The following is a 24,891-nucleotide window of genomic DNA, read 5'->3' as shown; positions in this document are numbered from 1 at the left end:
GTAACCAAACTCAGGTCCCCATTAGGATGTCGGGCGGATATCCACCGCCATGCGGGCAGTGGCGATCTGCCCGACATCCTTCCCGCCCGCCATATTACTATGGCCGGGGGGACAGCAGCGGACGGAAAGACCGTCCGCCGCTTTTCCGCCCAGTCAAGGAGTTGACCGGGCAGAAAAGGGTTTCATATGGTGGCGGTGTCTGTTAGACACCGCCATCCATATTAGAGTGAAGGCAGGGACATGCTTTTCGCCATGGAAAGGCATGCAGGAATGTCTTGTGGGGGCCCGTTGCGGGCCCCCAGGGAGTCCGGGGTGGTGGGGGTGCATATGTGGGGCTTTCACTGTACAACGTGACAGGCACCGCACGGTGCCTGTCATGTTGTGCATTGAAGTGCAAAATGTGCATTTTTAGCATTGCGGCGGGCGGTAATGTTAAAAATGCGGGATGGCCCCCACGGGACTGCCACCTTAATGGCGGGCGGTCCCGTTTTACGTCGGGATGGCGGGCGGACAAAGTCTGCCCGCCATCCTAATGTGCCCCTCAGTCTCAAAGACCTCTTTTGATGGCAACAATACCGCGATGTCCTTCGTGACCTACTTCAATTATTTTATGCCCCAGAGTCTCTGAAATCAGGATTCTCGACCCTCGCAGTATAACTCCTTCCTGAGTTATGGACAGTTCATCTTAAATGTTTTTGTAATTTTGATAATCACCATCACAGGAGAGACGTTGTGTGTGATGGTTCTATGACTGATGCGTGATGATATCTTTCAACTTTAGCATGTCACTATTATGGCTCATGGCAGTGATGACCTGGGCTAAGGATATAGCAGCTGGTGTATTTGATTTTACAATTAAATTAATGTAAGCTTTGGGAGTCTTGAATTGAGTACCCTGACCTTGTATAGGCAGTATGGAAAACTAGTCGGTAGGGTGTTAATCCTTCCCTGGATGATGCAAAATTATATAATTGTATTCTGGTAATCATAGTCCTCACAGTTCAATATGAGGAGGTATATTGGAATTTGGATTGTCAAAGATAGTCAGTGAAGCTTGATGATCAGTTACCAACGTAAAAGACTTTCTGTACAGGAATACATGGAAATGTTCACAAGTCCATACCACGGCTAAACTTTTTTTCTCAAGTTGTGAGTGTCACGACAACCGAGCTCCTCAGGATCAGGGCGATGCTCCTAGGGGTCCCCCTCCTGACTCTCCCACACTCTGACTAATATGTACACAGAGTGTAAAGGCAATCAAGCGAGAGATAGGGTTAGGGTAGGTGCAGCAGTGGAAAAGGGAAACCTGAAACAAAATTAGCATACAATTAATAGGGTACATAAACCTGAATACTCTCATTTAATTCTCACTAGTGTCATATCCATACCTAAAAAGGATCGTCCCTGAGGTGGACCCTTCCTCTCTCTCAATAGCAAGATACTTCTCTCACCATAGGGAAGATATTCACATCTCGAAATCAAACACATGTCATTAGAGTCTAGACAGCGTTACCATGCTTGAAAGTAGCCAATGATGATCTACATACATACCCACTGTCACACACTCTTAAATCCAAAAGAAAGGCCAACTCCCGCACCAGGTAAGCATCTTGTTACTAAGGTACAAAGAATATAGTTTTGCCAAAAAGAACACGGCAATGTTTGAAAAGCCAGTTCACAGAGTGTTCCAATAATAGAATGTCAAAACAAGGACTCCAAGAATAACCAGCTGGCCCAGCAATCAAGTTCGTTATTCCAGAGTATAGACTAGCACCAAAACCAAAAGAACAAAAAGGTCTCCTAACCGGTCATCCACTCCAGATGCCCAGAGACCTTACCGGTCCTCCAATCCATGCACAGAGAGCTCCACAGCCGACAATGAAGCTCCAGCGGGGAACACAGACGTCCGCCTCCAACCAGCCTAGCAGGGATCCTGATTCTTTACTGCAGCCGGGGGTAAAGGAAATAGACGGGAGAAAGGCGGCTGAAGAGGCAGGCACAGGGAAGCACTCCCACCGCAGCCGCAAGGGGGAAATGCCGAAGAATGAAGGCGTTCAGGCTCGGCCGAGCAGAACGCGCCTGACGGCTCCAAATGAGCCCAAACAGCAAACACAAGGAAATCCTTCAGCATCTCAACAGAGATTGCGTAACCAGGACAGGAGCAGCGGAAAACAGAGCAGCCGCTCTGAAACCGAAAATCCAGCAACAACCAGAATCACGTACAACGCTCAATGCATAGTACGTGATTATATAAATGAATCCCTCCCAGAAGGATGGCCTTCTGGGAGATGTAGTTCTGCTGCCACTACTTCCTGCAATTGAGGTAGGCACAACAGAGTCAACTCCTGACAGTGAGTAACAGCGTTCTGTCTGGGACAAACTTCTACTGGCATATGCCACGATATGCCTTTGAGCATTTGGATGTTCGCTGTGCTGGGCAAAGATACCGCCTAACCCGACCGGGCTAGCGTCAGGAACAACCTCTGTATGAAGCTTTGGATTGAAGTAGACCATTTCAGCAGCAGTTTCAATGGTTTGCTGGATCTTCTTGAAACTCCTCTCATATTCTTGTGACCACTTAAATGAAACATTTTTCTTCGTTAACTCTCCCAATGGAGCACTTGTAATAAAAAAGTCTTGTTTGTATCTTGAACAGTAACTGGCCATGCCAAGAAACGAATGTGTCATTGAAACATCTTGTGGGAGATCAGCATTCGCAGTGCTTGTACTTTTGCAGGATCAGGTGTCATACCCCATCTGAAAAGATACTGCGAAAAACGTTAACTGTGTCTTGTGGAACTCACACTTGTTTGCATTCAAAGTCAAATCTTCATCAGTAAGTAAACAACATACTTGTGTGAGAGCTTTATAATGCTCCTTCTGTGTAGTTCCGAAAATCAATGTCATCGCTATAATTGAATCGATTCACAACAGGCTGTATGACATGTCGAATGATATCTTGGAAGAGTTCTGCAGCCGATGACACACCAAAATGAAGTCTCTTGTATCGAAACAACCCAATATGTGTAGCAAAGGTTGTTTTTACCTGAAATCTATTTCGAATTTCAACTTATGATAATTTTTATTTAAATCAAGGCAATAAAAGACCATTGCACCATTCAGTTGCATTATCATTAACCCTGGGCGTAGTTCGCATAGCTACGCATAGCTACGGGAAGTGCACTTCGCACTATGCGTAGCTACGCGAACTGCTTAGTGCACTGTGCACTGTGCAAAATGCTGTTCGCACTGATTGCACAGTGCCGGATGCTTGTCCGCACTGTGCAATCAGTGCAAACCACATCTTGCACAGTACAAGCGGTCGTTTTCTGCCGCTCGAGTAGATTTCTACTCGATCAGCAGCTTTCTCAATGCGGACTGGTAGTTTATCATCGTAAGCGGTCGCGAGTATAAGCGACCACTCGCAATGAGAAACCTGACCTCTCCGCATTGAGAATCTCGCAGGGAGGTTTATTTTCCACGCTGGCGATCGGCAACTTGATGTTGCTGATCACAAACGAGGAAAAAGTCTCGCCTGGATGTCATTTTGCTCGCTCGCGGTCTCCAACTTGCTGTTGAGGACCGCGAGCAAGCAAAAAATGACCGCTGCACTACGCTACGCGTGTTTGCACTGTGCTACGTGCAATTGGCGTAGTGCGAAATAGCGCAACCTACGCGAGCGTAGCGTAGTACTTCGCCCAGGGTTAGTTATCATGTCAGCAATGTGTGGACCTGAATGTCTTTCTCGTTCAATTGCTTTGTTTGCTTGACATATGTCGACGCATATGTGTACAGCTCCTTCACTGTCCTTTTTGGGCACTACCACCATGGGAGAACCCCTTGGTGTTGGACCAGTTAAACGCTCAATAATGTCAAGCTTAAGCAATGGTTCAAGTTCTTTTCAACAGCATCTGGTAAAAGGAAAGCAATTTGTCTATGGCTCTGAGCAACTTAACTTTCATAGTCTTAAGTTTTCCCAAACTATGAAATATCGAAGGGAATTACTTACTATTTTGTGATGAGCTTTCATGTTGTACTTCACTGATATCAGTTCCATATCAGCAGCTGTACTGAAACTGAGCAGACAGGCACTTGACGCTGTACCTTGAAGCACATGGAAGGGTGCTTGCACGTACATTTTCTTCTGTTTCATTGTCACCATAAATGAACCTTGACTTACCATGGGAGTCGATGCAGCCAATGTGTAATCTTTGGTGTTAGATGGCCTAAGGCATGGCAATGGAAATATTTAATTGTATTTCTCTTCCGGCAATATATTTATCGATGCACCGCTGCCAATGATGATAGGTATCGAGCAACCATTTATTTTCAACGTAATCATCGGACAAAGTTTGTATGACTTTGGTGCTTTGGCATGTCGATTTTGCTTTGACTGACATTTTTCCTCACATACAGAGAGTCCGACATGCGCATGTTAATCTGAGGTAAACTTCAACATGGCACAACCATCTTCCTCACTTTCACTTGATATTGAGGCAGAATAACTGTTTGACAATGATTTGGAGGACAATCAACTTTGTTGAGTGTCAATTTGCCTCAATTGATGTGGCCCTGTGGGTGTGTGTCGAACGTTGCCTCTGGAATGTTATGGTGACCATCTAATCATCGTGGCTCGATGCACTTTTTCCTTCGCTTTACACACCAACACAAAATGGTTCTCTTTCCCACAGCCTTTACATATCTGTTCAATGGCGGAACATTTACCATTGTGTGGAAATACAAATTACATCTAAAACAACTTCTTTTTACATGTAGACATCACTCTGTGTCTTTCAGTCTTTTGCTTTGGCTTACTTTTTATACTCATGAATGATTGACTCTGGGCACCTCCTCCTCCATATCAGCAGCTTGTCTTTCAGCACACTCCCCTGCTCTGCCAGCCATTAATACTGGCTCCAGACTAAGAGTTTCTGCCAGCATTCGTCGTCTGAGTGAATCTGGCAAGTATCCATCAATAGATTCGTCATCATTAAATTAATTGAACTTACAGTGTTCGATGAGTGTATTGAGTGACTCCACAAATTCATCAGTTTTTTGGGGGCATTTTTGACTGAAAATGTATCTTTTGTAATCAACGTTTGGTATTGGATTGAACTTGAGATTTAGCATTTTTTGATCTGACAGTATGAGAGTTCTTCGTCAGTTTGCTTCATTTTCTTAATGAGTTCTTTCACACCATCACCAGCAAGATTTTTGAGATACTTGATAATCTTTTTGTTATCAGACTATTCAAGTGCTTCAACGAAATCATCAAATGTCTCTATCCAGGCAGTCCATCTATCGCCAATATTTTGCTTTTTGGCTATATCGAAAGGTGATGGTGTTTCAGGAACGCAGTAGTGTTGTAGACCAGTGTGGAACTTAATGTCACCACTGGTGGATTACTGTGGTTTAGTTTAGGTAACTCATCTGTGAGACCTTGCGATGTGCTGGTCTCTGAATCACCTTTAATGATAGCTGGAAATGTGACTTTCTTTGCAGCCATCTGAACAGTTTCATTATTCCGAAAGGTGTTCTTGGCTCTTTATTCATCTAAGACCTGTGAAGTTGTTCTGAGCCCACTCAGCAGTTTTGGTGGTGTCCCCTTCAGGTATAGACGGGTTAGGAAAAACGACCCCGGTCACTTGTCCCTGAGCCACTTCACCAAGTACAATGACTCTCTTTAATGGATTTCGTTAAGTCATTTACTTGTCTTTTAAATGTCAATGTGCATTTTCTGACACCTAGCGCATCTCTGCAAGGCAGGGCTTCTGCTCGCAGCGTTATTTGGCAAGTGCTGATTATCAGCAATTCTTCTTTGTAAACCTGGTTGAATACGCCTTCAGCATTAGCACTCCATATAATGTACAACTTTATCTTGTGTGGCAGCACGGTACCTTTATGTATGGCAACTGGCGCTCCTCTTTGACTCCAGATTCATGAAGCACCAATTCCTTACTTCGCCTGCAACAAATCTGGCATGCACGAGCAGTTTGCTTGGACCACGGCAAACTCTCTGGGAGAACACATTGTTCTTTGGGTTACTTCTCCCCTATTTCATCGCTATGGTAGTATCTTACCTGGCATGGGTACCTGTCAATAACTACACCAAACACTGATCTAAGTATTACATGTCTTTATTCGTGTGTGTGACTGCAAACTCAACATTCTAAAACAAGCTTTCCTTGCATTCCATTCTAACACCTATGTCACAGCTCTGGAGTCCATTCGGAGCCAAAAGGGTTCAGTCATAAAACTTGCACAACATTTCAAACAGCAGTATAAAAGTTCAGGAGTTATGCTCCAACTACACCATGACACCACATACCAATGTAGTGTCAAGTCTTCATGTGTTGCAACTTCAGCACACAGTATTCTCACTTCTTGGTTTTACAAAACATGTTCAGGATACCAATGCTGCTTTTCTATCCACACTGGACTACACAAACTGGGTATACCAAGGAGCACCAACATATTTACTGTGCAGACTTCCAGAGATCCAAAACTCAATTGCTATTACACTCACGTCCCCAGGACTACATCTCCCCAGCTCTAAAGGCTTTCTTGACATTGGCTTCCAGTTGCCAGGCTGATAGGCGTCACATTTCTGTGTATCACAGTCACGGTCATTAAACCTGTTGATCCCTTCTTCTTACAGAATACATTCCACATATTCCATCTTAGAAGGCATCTGAGACCTACAGCTAAAAGTCCAATTGATATTCCCAGACATCAAAGCCTTCACCGAACTAACTGAGTCTTGAACCACATGAACTTTTGCAAGATGGCTTTCGGAAAGCTTTCGACTGGGAAACATCCTTTTCAACGCAACTTTTACCACGCAGTGCCTTTACGACACAACTATTACAATGCATGTCATTACAACGCATTGCACTGGGGGGCGCTCTAGGATAAGTAATAGTTTAATTTACTATCCAACACCTTCCCTACTATCCACGGGGACTGGAGTTGGAATAGTAAATTAAACTATTCACTATCCAGCATCCCTTAATGCTATGCGTTGTAACAGCATGCGTTGTAAAAACTTCGCTGTAAAGGCATGCGTGGTAAAAGCATGCGTTGTAATGTCATACATCCCTTTCAACTCGATACAGTTGGTCTTTTTGTTCTGTCTTCTGGCTAGATTCAACTTTGGCCCTAAGTTTATTAGCAAAGTACAACTGATGTATACAGACTTGGCCCGAATGCGGGTGAGTGGCTCTGCTTCTGGCAGGTTTCAGATATGTAGGGGAACTCGGCTAGGGTACCTTTTATCACCTTTACTCTTTAGTTTGCGGATTTAGCCTTTGGCTCAGTGGGTGAGGGATGATGCTCTGGCCTGGGGATTGGATTGGATGCCAGACGTTTCTGATCAAATAGCATTATACGTGGATGATGTCCTCATATTTAGGGCTGAGCCTGAAGACTCAGGACCCCGTGTCCTCTAGATCCTGCATATTTTTGGTGTGTTCACATGGTTCAACCTGAACAAAACCAAATACATAATATATCTGATCAATTGCCCAACCCCATAGCAGGAGTGGGCCAGTGACATACAGAGGGCTTCGAATATCTTGGGGTTTACATGACGTCTAACTCACAGAGGGCATGGGAAAAGAGCATCCAGCCCCAAATAACACAGTTGCCCCAAAACACTGAGTACTGGTCTAAGCTCCAGTTGTGTGTTAAGGGCCACTCTTCTATATTCAAGATGATAGCCTTACCAAATCTACTCTACCAACTACAGCGTTACCACTTCACTCTACCACAAACCTTTGTAAAACATGGAAGGCAGGAATTAAGGAGCGTCCTGTGGAATCATCAGACCCTTCGCAGTGCCATCTCTAAATGTTAGAAATAGACGATGGGGGCATAGTTTACCCGGGTATGATCTATTATTGAGCATCACATTTGATCATTATTAATAAATGTTGGTTTGGATGTCCTGATGATCTAGCCTTCGCTTCTAAGCGTTAGGCGATGGGAAATGTTTCCTCTTCTGCTTCTACTATATGGTAATCCTGGAATAAACCCACTTTCACCAGACACCAGGGTGGTACTTAAGGTCAGGGAAGACCTGGCTTGGCAGTTTGGGATGGACTCTTCCCATGAGGCACAGGGCCAAGACTGATTTGCATATGGCTCGGTCTGAACTGGGGTGGTAAAGTGAGCTAAAGAACGATGATGGATTCAGCCCAGATCTGTGACTGGAGGTGAGTGTCTGAAAGTTTACAGCACTCTGTCCAGCATCTCCTTGTGTTTGCTTTGTTCAACCTAAGTTGGCAGAGTGTGCCAGAGGTGGGTCTCTTGCTCACTTTGCCACTGGATTCAAGCTAGCCTGGCTGATGAGGGGTGTCACCCCAAAACCAGTCCCAGGAAGCTTGTTTCTGGTCCAGGGAAGACCTGGCTTGGCAGTTTGGGATGGACTGTTCCCATGAGGCAGAGGGCCAAGAATGATTTGCATATGGCTGGGTCTGAACTGGGGTGGTGAAGTAAGCTAAAGAACGATGATGGAGTCAACCTGGATCTGTGACTGAGGATGAGTGTCTGAAAAGTTTCAGCACTCTGTCTAGCATCTCCTTGTGTGTGCTTTGTTCGCCCTAAGTTGGCAGGGTATGCCCAGACGTGGGTTGCTTGCTCACTTTGCACTGGATTCAAGCTAGCATGGCTGATGAGGGGTGTTACCCCGAAATCGGTGCCACGATGCATGTTTCCAGTTCAGGGAAGACCTGGCTTGGCAGTTCGGGCTGGACTGTTCCCATGAGGCATAGGGACAAGACTGATTTGCATATGTCTGGGTCGTAACTGGAGTGGCGAAGTGAGCTAAAGAATGATGATGGATTCAACCCAGATCTGTGACTGGGGTGAGTGTCTGAAAAGTTTCCGTCCATCATCTCCTTGTGTTTGCTTTGTTTGCCTTAAGCTGGCAGGGTATGCCCAGACATGGGTCCTTGCTCACTTTGCCACTGGATTCAAGCTAGCCTGGCTGATGAGGCGTGTTACCCTGAAACTGGTCCCAGGATGCTTGTTTCCAGTCCAGGGAGGAACGGGCTTGGCAGTTTGGGCTGGACTGTTTCCATGAGGCACAGGGCCAAAACTGATTTGCATATGGCTGCTGGGTCTGAACTGGGGTGGCGAAGTGAGCTAAATAACGATGATGGATTCAACCCAGATCTGTGACTGGGCGTGAGTGTCCGAAAAGTTTTGGCACTCCGTCCATCATCTCCTTCTGTTTGCTCAAGTCTGGTAAAAAACTCACAGAGCTCTGGACTGGTTGTGTGCCTAACCAGAGATCCCCCTTTGGCATGCAAGTTTGTTAAGATCCCTAGTTTCTGTACTTGTATCCATTCAACAGAGCGTATTCTACAACCTCCTGTCTACGTGTGCTCAGTAAAGTCACAAGTTTCAAACTAAAAAATGTAAGAATGTGTGCGAGACAACCATGTGACTGAACCCTCACCTTATTGTGCCTTTCTGAACAGGTGTATCATTCAAAAAAGGGGGAGGGGAGTTGGCAGAGCCTCACGGGAGCAACACCCGGGGAGGAATGTACAGGCTGGTACTCGCCTGTGTCCTCACGTTCTCATCATCAGCATCTGCCAACTGTCAACAAATAAGGGGGACAAAAACAGTGCAGAAAAGGAAACCTGTACGTGTTATGTGTAGGTGACCCACTGTGGTATGCCAAACTCACACATTGAGATCTGGTCCCACCACCTTTAAAAAGAGCTAGGCTACACTGGCTCGTCTAATTTTATTCCATGCTGTGTGCCCACTCTGCTTAAAAAACCAACATGTTTCATTGCCTAGTTTTCTTTACCGGTAATTTCATCAGGGTTAAGGGTCAGCGTGATCTCTGCACGTTTTGATTCTCCGTATATTGTACCTATGGTTGTACATAAAATAAAAACAAACATTTACTCACTGTGTCTTGCTAGGAAACCCCAGCGGCAGCTGCAACTCCAACATCTAGTATATCAAGAATACATTACCAGGTGGCTGTTGAACTCATGCCTACCAATGCCCCCGTAGAAGAATCAGGGATGTTGGACCCTGTAACTCAGATCAGTGAACCGCCCTTGGTCAGTTTCTAAACAAGGGGCAAAAAAACCTGTATGGTCAGTTAAGCCCTTAGAGGCAATCATGTCCCTTCAAAACTGCCTCTCGTCGCTAGCCCCTCCATATCTGCATGCTTACATAGATCTCTAACACCTCTTTCCACCTTTTTCCAACACTATTGGGCTGCTAGTCCCCCACACATGTCTCCAATTCTATGGCCCGCCATCCAGTTTGGGTATATATTTATGTGTTTAAAGAAAAGACGCGTTGCCATCCGGGTCATGTTTTCTTTAAAAAAGGCATTTAAGTCGAGGGGGATCGAGCAAGATCAGCTGGTCATCCTCTCTCGTAACCTTACGTTCTAAAATATGCCCGGGCCTGACAGCGTTATTCTGCTCACCCGACCGGAGGTGATTTCACCTTACCGTAATTCGTGCAGGAGTGGCCTCCGCTCACCCGCCTTTGTCGGATGCTCACCGGTGTTTGTTTTTTAAGAACGCCGAACCCGCCCATGTGGTTTCTGCGTCTGCGGGGCCGTCCAGCCTGCTTGGTGCGTGAATGACGGCACAGACGCTTGCCACGTACACAGCGGCCATCTTGGAGCGGGGTGTTCACCTCTAATTATTCAAAAAGCTACCATAGCCAGTACACAGCGCCGGCATGGCATTGGTCGCAATGGTGGTTTCAGGCTCCAAAGTTTATATTACTTTTCTTCCAATATTATCACTCATTACGAGTGACACACCCATCCTTAATGTCAGGGATACAGCCAAGGTTTTTAAAGACTTTTTTTATAAAAACTTTTTTTAAAAACCATTTTAGAAAGTGTGTGTGTAGTTAATTATTCGTGCATATATGTTTACTTGGTAAAGCACCTATGTTAGTCATTACACCTCCAATACAAGGCTATTTCCACTCAACGGCCTGAATACCCAGTGGGTCATCTCACTGCTGATACATCTGCTCATATATATCATGGTAGTACTATTCATACATTATGCTGCCAGGTACTGTTAAGTTTAGTATCCTCGCTCCCACTTTGGACACTTTACGTTATTTAGATCATAACAGACTGGTAAAGCGCCAACTATTGGTCGGGCCTGGTACAGATGGTCACAGCCTCTACATAAGCGCAATGTTATGTAGACTAAGGGGCAGCTATTCTGTTCCACTCAATAATATCATTAAGACCATGCCGGTCCGTCCCCTCTTCGAAAATCCAACGTGCCTCTTTCCTAAAGAGTCTGTTCTCCATATTAAACTGGTCACCCATCTCTTTCTGAATCACGAGCCACCGCAGGTCCCTGGGTTGATGTTTTGTGTAATGAAATGTTGTACCAGTTTAGTAGTCAGTTTGGCTGTTTTGTGTGTGCTCAGATGTTCTTGAATTCTAATTTTAATTTTCCTCGTTGTTAGCCCTATGTAATGCATTTTGCAAGGGCATGTGAGTCTGTAAATGACATTATTAGAATTACAGTTACTGAAACTGTTGAGATGCCAAGTCTTCCCATTGGATCGTGTGATCATTTTGGTTTTACTCGTTAGTGCACACACTGTGCATCCACCACACGGATAGTGTCCAGGTGGGATACCAGATTCTTTCGTCTAAGGTGCAGGTCGTGTGTGAACCAGTCGATCCCTGAGACTGGAGGACCTTTTGAAGGTGAATCTGGGTTGAGGCATTTGCATCGTACTGGTACTCAGAAGATGCCAGTGCTTTCTGATTATCTTGCGTATTTTTGTGGAGCAAGGGCCGAAGGTGGTGACCACCGAAATGCATTCCTTCTGTTCTCTGGTGTGTCTTTCCAATAAGGCCTCCCTTGGGGTGTTGAAAGCCCACTTGTGTGCTTGTTTCACTACTTTCCGAGGGTAAGCTCTCAAGGTGAGTTTACTAGCAAGTTCCTCAGTTTGTTCAAGGTAGCTCTCAGTGGACGAGCAATTTCTGCGGTATCTCAAAAATTGTCCTACCGGGAGATTGTCCCGGAGCGCCCCTGGGTGGAAGGACCTGTAATGTAATAACGAATTTTTATCGGTCGGCTTCTGATGGACCGTCGTTATTAGTTTGTTGTCTTGAACCTGTATATCTAGGTCCAGGTACAAGGCTTTATCCCGATCCTCCTGGTCATCTCAAAAAACACATTTAACACTCAGAGAGTGGCATGGGTTGCAGATTTATGCCCCTTAGTCGACGAAGGGAGGTGTTTGCATCACCCAGCCGAGCAGCGATAGCATCACAATATCAACAGTTTCCACTTAAATACTTACATTGGGTATACATCACACTAGAACAGCTATGGAAAATGGGACTGGTAGCCTCTCTGTTGCGCCTGCGTTGTGGAATGCATATAGGGACTTTTGTTCATACAGTGTGGAACTGTGGAATTCTGAGGCCTCTCTAGCAAGGGGTGCTGGCCTGTCTGGGCCAAATATTGCAGTGGGGCCTGCCAGGGGATCCCAAGTTTACCTTATTGCACATCACTTCGGGTGGCAACAGTAATAGATACCAGGCAGCCCTCAAATGGATGGGGTTGGTTGTGGCCAAATAAGACATTGCCAGAGCATGGAAAGACATGAACCCCCGAGCTTAGAGAAATAGAAGGAGCATCTAGATAGGTGCATGAGTCTAGAAAATCCAGTTTATGCCGCGCGAGGCTGCCGCAGAAATGTCACAAAATATGGCAAAATGGGCACAATATAGAAGAATCTCCCTTCCACGACCAGAGTCTAGACTTTCTTCCATCAATGAAGAAATCTAGACATTTGGGGACAAGTAGACTCCATGAGTTTGGGGAGGGGGGGAAGGGTAAGAACCGGGATTAATATCGCTAAATCGTCTAAGTATATGGGGGACCTATGAGGAGCGGATGGGTGGATGCTTGCAGATATCACATTTCATGATTAATGTCCTACTAGATTTCAGGAAACATATTTTCAGCTTTTTATCTACTTGTATTAAAATATGTATTTGCTCCCTGAACAAGCTGTATCATGTACAGTATCCAAGATGATCCAAATTATTTAATGATAATAAAATAAATACCCTTGGGCATCCACATACAAGCATCATGTAAGTTCCCTACGGTGGACTTCAAAGCTACCCTGCAATCACTTTGTATTGGCACTATCAAAGCCTGTTGCCACCCACCAAGACGTCTGACTGGATATGCCTCTTTGCAACATCTAGGCACTAAATAAGAGCCCTTGTCACTGCCTGCAAACTTTGACTGTTAGCATAGTCACTAGCCAAGACCCAACTAAAGCTTTCTAGAAAAATCAACTATCCATCCTTTCGCTGAACTAGTACACACACTCATCCTTGGAAGGTATATATAGATCTTCCAAGACTGCAGTACAGTTAACATGCAGTTTCAATGTACAATACAAGAACATTATTAAACTGAGGCATCCTTACCATCTTCATTCGCAATACAGGTACCACACTCCTGTCACTGAAATGCACAATCAATTTAAAACATTCAGGTTTGTGGCTCCTCGTTGCCTTTAGTTAAAACCTACTACATGCACAGAAGGAGCGACAGCTACCATTGAAAGATCAATCAACTTTTGCACCTCCTTAGCACCCACAAACAACTTCACATAATTCAACATTATGGAGACAAACTTAAGCCCTAGAACACTAGTTGCTTGGGCTATTTCACAACCTAAAGAGCTGATAGAGCCCACAGACTTCTAACCATTTTATCACCTCTCAGAGAGGCTTTCAACATGGGAGGCTAGAGCTTATGGTAGACCTCAAGGATTTCTTATCCACCTCTGTTAGAAGGTCACCTCACATGGAATCGTCGTCCAAGAAAGAAGACGCAACCTTCAAGGAAACTGTTTACTAATAACCTTGATACCTACCTTCAACCTCTCAACAACTAACCAGTCAATCCTACCCAGCAGATGCTACCCAGTATTGAATAAATTAATGAGTATGCTATGCAAGCTGCATCAGATGGTTTGATTTTGATTTGATTTGATTTATCATTTTATAGAGCGCGCGAATGCCCATGGGCGACTTGGCGCTATGACAGTAGAGATATTCTGGGCCGACCGCACAGTCTAGCATGCAGCAGTGAAGAGCCAAGTTTTCACTGCTTTTCTAAAAGAAAGCAGAGATGGACTGTTTTTTATAGAGATTGGAAGCAGGTTCCATACCTTTGCTGTGTGTAGTAGGAAACTTCTGCCTCCTCATCTGGCTCGTCTAAATTTCGGAACCAAGATCAATTTGGCTTGGCTGGATCTGAGAAGCCTGGTAGGTTCATACGGTTTCAAATGTGTTTTTAAAAACTGTGCGACCCTGTTGCACCCCTGAAATTGATCTGTGAACATATGTTGCACACACACATGCCCTTAGGGCATGTGTGTGCGCAACATGAAACTTTGAAAAATGCACTTTAGTGCATTTTTCAAAGTTTTTGCAAATTACCATGAAGTTCAATTTCATGGTAATTTGCGAGCCCTATTAGAGAAATCGCTATTTTTTAAACTTTAATGCATTGCATTTAAGGAATCTCAATTTGAGATTCCTTAAATGCAAGTAATCGCAATTTTGCGATTTCTTAATTTGCGATTTTTGCATTTGGGATGATGCATCCCAAATGCAAAAATACCGGTCGCAAATTGGCAGATTCTGAGAATTCGGAATTTTTTTTTTGTCTTTTTTTTATAATTCCCTTTGCGAGCGGATTTTACCTTGATGCATCTGGGCCTAAGTGGTAAGGAAAGGCAAATTATGCAGCATGTGGTACATTCTGTGATAGTATTCATTATTTTCAGATTTTTACACTTAACAGGGTCTAGGCATACTTGCGCATCATTCGTGTTGGTTTAGCTCCCAAATATCGTAATAAGCAACAGAAAGGTAACCAGTGAACCTATGCAAAGGGCCTTCCACATGTTGCTGCGTTTTTAGTAACTTTTGGAGCATTTAAACTAGAAATAATTTTTTGTTAAAATTTGCAATTATACAGTAGATGATAGACTATGTGGCTAATGCGGCACATTCCGAATTATACGAAAAATACAGTGCCCACACAGGCATTTAATTCCAGTGGCCCTGAGTATAGATGACATACGGTAGTGCAGGACAAACACTAGTGCAATGCACACCGCCACTGGGTCTTGTTATTAACCCCTTGCATGCTGATGACGGCCCCCAGCCGTCATGCACTACGGCGCTCGTGTGCTGATGACGGCTGGGGGCCGTCATGAACCCGCCCACTCTTTAAAAGTGCCGCACAGGCGCAGAATCGCGGCAGCATGCAAGGGGTTAAAGTGCATGCGGTCCCTTTAGGGGATGCTGAGGGATGGATACAGGGAGCCTTTCTCAGTACCTGTGAAACTGCTGGCACACTGCATCATAGTGGACTGATTTGCACAAATAATATTTAAATTGTTTACTCACCTTAACTGGTGAAATGTTACTGGGGCAGCAATGTCTGCAATTTGATATGCTCTTAATCGGATCACTGTTAAGAATATGATGCATGCCCAAGCCAAATCTTTGGCAAATCAGTACACTACTTTCATTGAGCCAGGTTTGTGGCAATGAAATCCAGTATTTGTAAAGCGCCCAATTACCCAAGTGTGTCAAGGCGCTGGGGGCTGTCGGGAAGATCAAACAAGCTATTGCCCAGAGTCACATGGTGCTAGGCTAACCTGCAGCCGGCACTGGGATTGAACCGTGAACCCCGTGGTCCAGAGTCAGGCACCCTGGCCGCTGCGCCACATCTCTTCCACCTTGTTTACAAGCCTTCAACAACACTATAGTAGCATTCACTCTTTTAAACGTGCAACTCAAATAAAACGACTTATTAGCATTATCAATTGCTGATCACAAATATTTTTAGAGTGAAACATTTGGCGACTCTCTTCAAAATTAACCAAATGACTTCAGTCACTGGAAAACTAACCACAGACTGACAATCTGTCTGCACACCACAAAGCGTATCTGCCTATTCGAGCAAGGTTCTCACAGCAGACCCAAGCCACACGCAATATATGTGAGTTGGCACTAAATCACCAGAAGGGCAGAGGCCTACGAAAAAATATTAATAAGGGCCAAGGTGTGCGACTACAAGGCATGCAATTCTGAGAAACGTGTTACATGCCATGCACGTGGCTGACTCTTCTCCAGGTAGACTGTTATTTCCAAGGCAACAGCCAGCCACCTGTCTGATTTATCGACATGCTAGTCTTCATCTAAATTTCACTAAACTACCTTCACTAAGTCCTAACAAGGTTCAGAATCAAGGGAACTTCAAGTTAGTGCCACCTTTCTTCAGCAGCTCGTAAAACTGAGGCATTTGGGGGGTTTCAACTTATTCTTCACAAAAGATTGTTGTCACTAAAACGCCACAGTACCAGCTAATTTGGGAAACCGATTTCCACATGCGCATATATCAATAAAAGTGCGCTTAATGATAAAATATGCATTCTGCCGATCAGGTGGTTATTTACCAGTTCTTTTTTTCTACAGAACCCAACCCCATACCAAATGTTTCGACAAGCATGCCAATATAAAATACCGAAAGCTGTCTACCAAAAAAAGGTTTGAAGGTTTATTGTTTTCTTCAGGAAGCGTCTCTACACCCTTGATACTCCCGGTCCGACCATACGCCCCTACTGTACAGGAAAGTGTTACCTTTTTTCCACTGGGCTGGTACTCATCTACTGACATGTGATACCTGGGCCTGAGCCATCACACACAAACATGAACCGGAGCTGCAAGTTTAACCTCTAACCTCTTGAGCGCTCATGACAAGCTCAGCTTGTCATGAGCCACGGCGCTCCGGTGCTCATGACGAGCTGAGCTCGTCATGACCGCGCCCGTTTCTTGGAACTCTCACACGCTGAGCTGATTCCCCTGCTGTGCTGAACGTTCCATTGGAACGGGCACGGTCATGACGAGCTCAGCTCGTCATGAGCACTGGAGCGCCGTGGCTCATGACGAGCTGACCTCGTCATGAGCATGGGGGCGCTGTACGCGCCCCCCAGCACAGCGGGGGAATCCCGCCAGCGGCAAAGGGGTTAATGTTTAACGTTCTAACACCGCCGGAACGCCTCAGGTTGTTCCCCACTGATTCCAGGCATTTGTGCGTGCACCAGAATGAACCCACTATGTAGAAGATTCCAAAGTTAGAAAAAATAAAGTCTAATGTACAGTACATACTATAAGCATTGAAATACGTGTGCTGTATTACACTTGCCGTTCTTCATATAGGGCTTATTTACTGAAGTGTAAATAAGTGACTCAAAGCGCATCAAGTCTACTTGTTTTCCTTGCCTGCTGCACCACCAAGTTTACATTCACGTCACTTAAAGCATCGCGTCGAATAAAGAAAACGCTGCAGTTTAACCCGCGCATTTACTAAAATATTAGAGAATGGAAACGTTTACGTGTGTGGGATGGTGAAGGGAAGTGGTGAGGAAAGGAGCTGCCTCCACCACTCCCCCGTCACTGCACCATCTGGAAACCTTCATTCCCTCCGTATCCAGGTCTGAGCAGGGGAGAGACACTGGGGAACGGCGGTCAGGTAAAACTATTTTATTTACTGTGTGCACGGAAGTATAGGGTCATGCTTTTAAACTTTACCAAGAGAAAGGGCCGTCCTGATGCCTGTGGGGATGTATGACATTACAACGTATGCTTTTACACCGCATGCCTTTACAACGCAAGTATTACAACGCAGTCCATTACAACGCATAGTGCTTTGGGGTGCTGGATAGTGAATAGTTTAATTTACTATTCCAACTCCAGTCCCCGTGGACACTAGGGAAGGTTATTGGATAGTAAATTAACCTATTCCTTATCCTAGAGCGCCCCCCAGAGCAATGCGTTGTAATAGTTTGCGTTGTAATGGTTGCGTTGTAAAGGCTCTGCGATGTAAAAGTTGCGTTGTAAAGGTTGCATACTGCCTGTGGTGCCGCACCCAGTATGGCCGCAAAGAGAGGAGTTTTGCGAGAGGGGGCGGGGGACGCAAAAACCTATCAAACCTTTAAAAGCAAGTATTGAACAGAGGAGCTTGATGGGGGATTGGGGGGTAGGGCAAAAACATATCAAACCTCCGTAAGCAAGTATAAATGAATACAAAAAACGGTTCCAGAAACCGCACAGCATGTCCTGCCTATAGTGCGGCACCCAGTACGGCTGCGTACAGAGGAGCTTGGCGGGGCTTTGGTGGAGCAGAGCTCCATATACAAGAAGTGGCCGCCATTGTCTCACAAGTGCTGTGTGGCTACACGGCAAATGCAAGAAACGGCCGCCAATGTCCTGCATACATTAGTCATGAAAGAAAATAGTGCTCACCGACTACATAACGCCGACCGTGTAACACCACAAGTAAAAGGTCCAGTCTTTATGGGCGGTAACTAAAGGAGACAAGGCGGTAACAAGGAGGGACTAACAAGCCTCATATTGAATCGGAAACCAGCGTTTACCAAGGACAATGACACCAGCCAATTAAAAATATGGGCGGAGAGTGGGTGAGGCTTCCACGGCATACTGTACTACAGCATGCCTCGCTGAGCGAGTAGTGCATGCGCGCTGCCGCTAGGCTCGACCTAAAAATGTGACACCAGGTTGGGAAATGCTAGACAAAGTGCTCAGAATCAAGGTGCTGTAAAATAAGAGAAATGGGATGAGACGATGAAAGATCTATCCCAATCGCAAAGTGACTAGTAGTTAGGGAGATGTCAAAAATGTAAAAACCAGTGTCACACACAAACACTCAGAGAAGAATCTCAGTCATACTGTGAACAGTTTGAGGCGCACAAGGCTGTCTGTGCAGTGCTTTGCTAGGTCACCAAAAATAAAAAGATAGCAGTACTATTGGCAAATGACCTGAGGGGAGCTGCAGTAAACAAACATTGAGCCTCATGTGTGCCTCCCCACGATGGTTAACCCAGAACACAGTTATCATCACATAACTTATGTTGGTAGGACACAAGATCCAGTCCTCATACAGCACTGTCATTGGGACACGGACACAACCCTTGCCCCATTAATCAGTCAATCAATCAATTAAGGCATTTATAGAGCACATTACATACCCGTGAGGGTCTCAAGGCGCTGGGGGGGGGGGGGGCTGCTATTGTTTGAAGAGCACGTCACTAATGTCTACATGGGCCAGAAGGCTGTTTAATTTCTTCTCCCCATGACCACATCGAAATTCTATGTTGGCTAAACCCACAATTGCAGAAATCACCCAAAAACATAAAGCGACTAGAAGCCTGGGAAGTGCTGAACATGGCGCTATAGAAAAAAGCATATTCGAAACATGGAAACACTCTTTGAATTCAGGACAGTAGATTCTTCTCAGCATGCGAGAGGAGTCTTTTGTTTAGCAATAGCTCTGCCCAATATCCTTGCAAGTCAATGCCTGCGGTGTTCTTTCGTCTCTGATTCTCACCCCTTGGTTAGCAGTAAATCCTCTAGTAAGCAGCATTAAGCTCTGGCGCTGCCATTACCGCTTTGTCTGCTTTCCTCATCACAGTATGTACCTGTGCAGAGGTGAATCTTCATCCCGAAACATACAGCAGTGTTTATGCACAAGGAAGGAGTGTTGTTTGCTGTTCCCTCAATCCACTACGCTGGATCTTTACATGGGCCACCACTCCCTTTATCCATAATCCTCTCTCCAATACCAGATCCTCCTTCATCAATGCGGGAGAGGAGTTGGGGACCAGGACTGTGATGAGCAAAACTTGGACTTTTGGTAACGGAGATTACTTATTGGTAACATTAGGAAAACATTGCTCGCGTTAAACCCAATGGAGAACTATGTGACTGTAAGGTTAGAATCCTGTATTCCTTTGCCAACTTTTAAACAGGGGTGGTTAAAAATCTCCAAATCACGAGGTGGTGAACAATGAGAAGTGAGTTCCCAAACTGGACATTATTATAATTATGACATTTTCAACTTTTGGTTAGAAAAGTGTGGCAAAGAAATTGGAGTAACTACAACCATGTAACTGTGATGTCTTGTTTTTATGGTTGTGGAGCAACCCTCAGTGATCATGGGGGCATATTATCAAGAACTGCGTTAAAGATTATCGCTGGTTTAGCGGCAGAAAACTGCTGCTAAAGCGGCGATAATGGGTTTGATAATATTTATTTATTTATTTTATTTTTAAAGTTTTATATAGCGCTAGCTCGACCCGTAGGTATCCCCTTGAGAATTCCAATAGAAGTCCATGTTCTGGTGTGAACATGGGCTTCTATTGGAATTCTCCAGGGCATATTATCAAGCCCATTATCGCCGCTTTAGCGGCAGTTTTCTGCCCCTCGACCCAATATAATTTTAACGCGGTCCTTGATAATATGCCCCATGGTTTGTACAGGGTCCATGTATGTCCAGAGGTTAGCAATGTTTTTGCCTGTACATTGACCTAGGTTGGCATCAGACATCCTTAGTTTTCCCTTCGGAAGCCCTGATGTTGAGAGTGCTTAGAAATGAGAGACACGCAGTATAAAGTACGATTGTTATTATAATGTCTGGTGTGGAATCTCTTTGCTTTCTGCTTTATGCAGCCTTGCCCAACAAAAATGACGTTAAAAAGATATGGACCAGAAAAGTAAAATCAGAAATAAAATCAGTGCAAGCTAAAAACATAGGGACTGGCTGAATATTTTTCACCTGATGAAGAACTGTTTGAGACCCCTTAGACAGGAGTTACTACTTAAAATTGACCTGGAAGGGTGGCTTAAATGCATGTGATGAATCAATATGGTAACGTTATTTCAATAGAGGCTGATAAGAACAAGGGACATCACAAACAAAGGTAACATTAAGTTTGATTCTGAGTTTCAGGTGATGCCTGCAACACATTGACTGACACTAAGGCCCTGATTAGGATAGCGGGCGGTCAGACCGCCGCTTCTATCATGGCAAGCTGGTGGTTGCAAAGTACTCCTTTACACAGTGGCTTGTACTGCAGCCCAGGAAAATGGCAGCTGCACAAGCCTGCGCGTAAAGGAGCACTTCCTGCACATCCATGCACTGTGTGTCACGCACCTTGTGGTGCATGGCACACAGTGCATGGAGTTGCCTGGGGGCACCACATGTGCAAACGGATGGAGCACGCACAATTTGTTCTTGACAGCCTTTTCATGGTGGTCTTTCCCACATGAAAGGGCTGTCAGAAAGGGATATTGTAATCCCAAAAGGCAGTGCTTGCCTCGACACTGCCTCCATTCGGGATTACATTCAAATTGGTGCCCCAATGGGATCACTGATCCTGTAGGAAGTAGTGGTCTGCCCCCAACCGCCTAGGGTCCGACCACCAGGATTGTAATCTGGCAGTCCACCCGAAGGGTTGTCGGACCAAAACCGACGGCCTATCAGTGTGCGGTCCGACCGGTATCAAAATCAGCCTCTGATTTTGAGAGTGATATTTAGATTCAACCACTAGGCAGCTCTTTTTTTTAAAAAGGAACGTTCTTCCAACATCATTGTTTGTTGCTGGTCATGTCAGCGCTGGGCAACCAATGGGGATGCAGCATGCATCAGAACATGCTAATTGGCAAAATGGCTCATTATTAGGCCTGGGCGGTGAACTCCGCTCTGTTCGCAGAGATTACAGAGTTTTCCGCACTCCACGGAGCATGTGGAGTTGCAAAAAACTCAGCTCCGCATAATAGAGCGGAGTTTTTTCCTCACTCGCCAACGTCAGGTTGGTGAGTGCGAGCCAGGAAAATCCACCTCCCAGCGAGATTTCTCAATGCTGGCAATCGGATTTCTCAACGTGCTGTTGCGATAGTCGTGACCGCTCGCATTGAGAAACCTTGCGCTCGTGTTGAGAAAGCTGCGGCTTGAATAGAAAATCTACTCGAGCAGTAGAAAAGAAGCAGCGCCCTCTTAAGCTATGCATGGTACAGTTCGCGCTTATTTTACAGCGCGGGACAAACACCCGGTGCTGAAAATCAACGCTAACCGTGGGACCAAATGAACTCCGCCACTTGCGGGACTCCACGTAGTGCGACAGAGATTTTTGGTCACTTCGCAGAGTTCCACGTAGCGGAACTCTGCCCAGCCCAACTCATTATGCATGTATAGTAGGTCACTGCCATTGTGATGGTTTGGGAAAATGGCTCCTGCACGCTGATATCTTGTGCCAGAGACTGATACCATATTATTGGCTACTTTCAAAGTGCAATTGCTATACAGTGATTATTAATTAAATTGGTATGGATTGGCTTGGCTAACAGTGGCGGTCTAGTTACTATAATCTGGCTCTGTGTTTCTTTCAGCAACAGACGTTCTTTGGTCATCTCTGCTCCCATGAGCCCTTCAGGTATCTCCGTGTCAGCCCCGGAGCACAGCTTGAATTCAACTTCTGAGCTGGCTCTTGCAGACGCATCATGCAGTGAAAACCATTCTATATCAACCAATGAAGAAGCTGTGTCAACATCGTCTGAAATCAGTGAAACCCATGATTCAGATTCTGCTGAAGGTGCAAGTAGTACAGCAATCAGCCCATCTCAATCATTAGAAGAGCAAGTTGATGACCCATTACAAAAGCAACTTGAGCCACCTTTTAACCCATCAGAACTAATTACAGTACCAACCAGATCAACAGATGGAGACTCTGAATCCTGCCTAACGATGAAAGATAAAGCATCTTCAGAGGCATCAGGAGCAGAAGTCCAAGAATACTCTGAAGCTTCCCTAAAACAAGTCATGGGACATACAGGAAAAGAAGAGGAGGCTGAATCAAGTTCAAACATATTCCATAGTGCGACGTTGCCCTCACAACCATTAGAAGACAAAGAGCTGTCAACAAATTCAGACGGTCAAAAACCATCATCTGAGATCTCAGAAAAAGCTAAAGTACATCCTGAATCAACTGAAGAACGAATCCTTAAATCCGCTTGGCTGTCAGACGGACAACCAGAAGCACCTTCAAAATCATCTGGGCAACAAGTTGCAGAATCCTCCAGATCAGTAGACAAAGACATAACATTTTCTCCACCAGCTGAAGATCAGGAAAAACCTTCTAAACTAGCTGAAACACTGCCTAAAGCAGAATCTGACTCAGTAAAAGAACATGACATTGAACACTGCCAGGTGTTAAAAGAAAATAACGAAAGACTTCTGGAACCTTCACAAATTTTATTAGAAGGTATCAAACTCTCTCAGGAATTGGAAGAATGTGGCAAAGGTCTTTCAACACCACCAGAAGAAGCTGTGGCTGTGCATGCTGAATTATCCGAAACCCGAATCAAGGAAGCCTATCCACCATCTGAAGGACAAATATCTCAAGAAAGTCCAGCTCCTGAAGAGACATCAGCTGACAAAAATGTCTCTCCAGAACCTTCTCTTCCAGAGGCTGCCTATGATGATCTAAACAAACAGGCAGATTGTTCCTCGCCATCTAAAGATATCATCTACCAAGAAAAGAGCACCTCTTTGTTGAACAAAGACACCTGTACGAATCAATCTCTCGTTAATTCAGATAAAGTGTCATCACACCCAGTGCACTCAGGCATGCATCTTTCAGCTGAAACCCTGAGAAAGGAAGAAAACCTTGAGTTGGAAGGGGGGTGTTCTGTGCAGGAAAACAACCAGGAAGAGACAGTAAACAGCAATAAGAATGAAAAGAAAATACATGAAATAAACTAGCCAACATCTGAACAGGTATAATATAACATTTATCTTATTGTATACTAAACCAAAAATGTAGGGTAGGAAATGAAAATACCCGCTTTAACAAATATTCTTTTGGAAGTGGCTTTGATCATTTGCTCAGATTATTACATATATAGATTGCTAAAATGCTTTGGAGAACCATATATATACCGCACATAGAAGAAATTCGCCCATCCATCCATCTTTTCTCATTGCTCTATCCAGCGTTAAGTAAATCTAGTTAATAATATGATAAACTTTAGCAATCCCCAGCTGATTGAGTTGTGCTTCTTAAGGGCTGGCATGCTGTCAACATCTATAATACAGAATGTCAACCATTCCAAAAATACCTTGCAAAAACAAACTTAATGCAGCACTAACTGCTTGGTCACAATTTTGTTCTAAAAACCAAGGTCCAATCAACTGTTGCCTGTAAGGTCTAGAAAGTAACCTCAATATCTATTTGCATTACAAGATGTTGGCAGCCCCAATTCTACAATATGGGTCTGGAGAGTTGACCACAAAACAATCATCAATTACCCTTGAGGGTAATTAATGTGGGCTGCGAAAGAGGACTTCCACTTGGTAGATATTCGAGACGTTGAGACATTAGAGGAATATGTGTAATTTATGTAAAGATGTGTGTGTGTGTGTGCGTGTGTGTGTATATACCGTATTTCCTAATGCTAGATGCAACAATGTATGCCTTATTTACTTTCCAGAAAACAAAGCATCTGAAATGAGCACAAGTACAATGACCAGCAAAAATGCCCAAATTTCAGCCGACGCTTGAACCTCCCCAAGAGCAAATGTTCTGAAAAGACACAAAAGGGTTTTTTGACCAGAAGCAAAAGCCCAAAGGCGTTCTGGGTGATGGAACAGTTTAAGAACGTTATTTTTAGTAAAATATAAACCTAATTAAACATATATATATATATATATTTTCTGTTTTGTTTCTAAATTGTCATTCATTTCATCAGTGGACAATGCACTACTTTCTTCGAGACTTATGGTAAAACTATTGACTTTGAAAAATGTTATATTAAAATACCACACTTACCCCTAAACTACAGACACTTTTGCCTTGTTTTAGGGGTTCCTGGCCTCTTCACCAAAGCCACAAAGAAAAGAACGAGCTTAGTATTTTCTTGCTGCTATAGGAAGGTGTACAACTTCAGAGACTTTTACATGAGATTTA

At 44.5% G+C, this 24,891-nt stretch overlaps 1 protein-coding gene across 1 annotated transcript in view; it reads left to right on the top strand.

The window, feature by feature from the left end:
- The window catches only part of BIN2 (bridging integrator 2), a 319,199-nt gene extending 295,497 nt beyond the window's left edge, over positions 1-23,702 (top strand). The window contains exon 10 of the mRNA XM_078688858.1: positions 22,316-23,702. Within this exon, the coding sequence (XP_078544984.1) occupies positions 22,316-23,687 (1,372 nt within the window). The 3' untranslated portion in view covers positions 23,688-23,702. The remainder of the gene's footprint in view (positions 1-22,315) is intronic.
- Positions 23,703-24,891: the final 1,189 nt, after the last annotated feature.

This window comes from Lissotriton helveticus, chromosome 1_1 (assembly GCF_964261635.1).
Source record: "Lissotriton helveticus chromosome 1_1, aLisHel1.1, whole genome shotgun sequence".
NCBI lineage: Eukaryota > Metazoa > Chordata > Amphibia > Caudata > Salamandridae > Lissotriton > Lissotriton helveticus.
The sequence above is the reverse complement of the archived record's forward strand: the minus strand, read 5'-3'. Positions and strand labels throughout refer to the sequence as shown.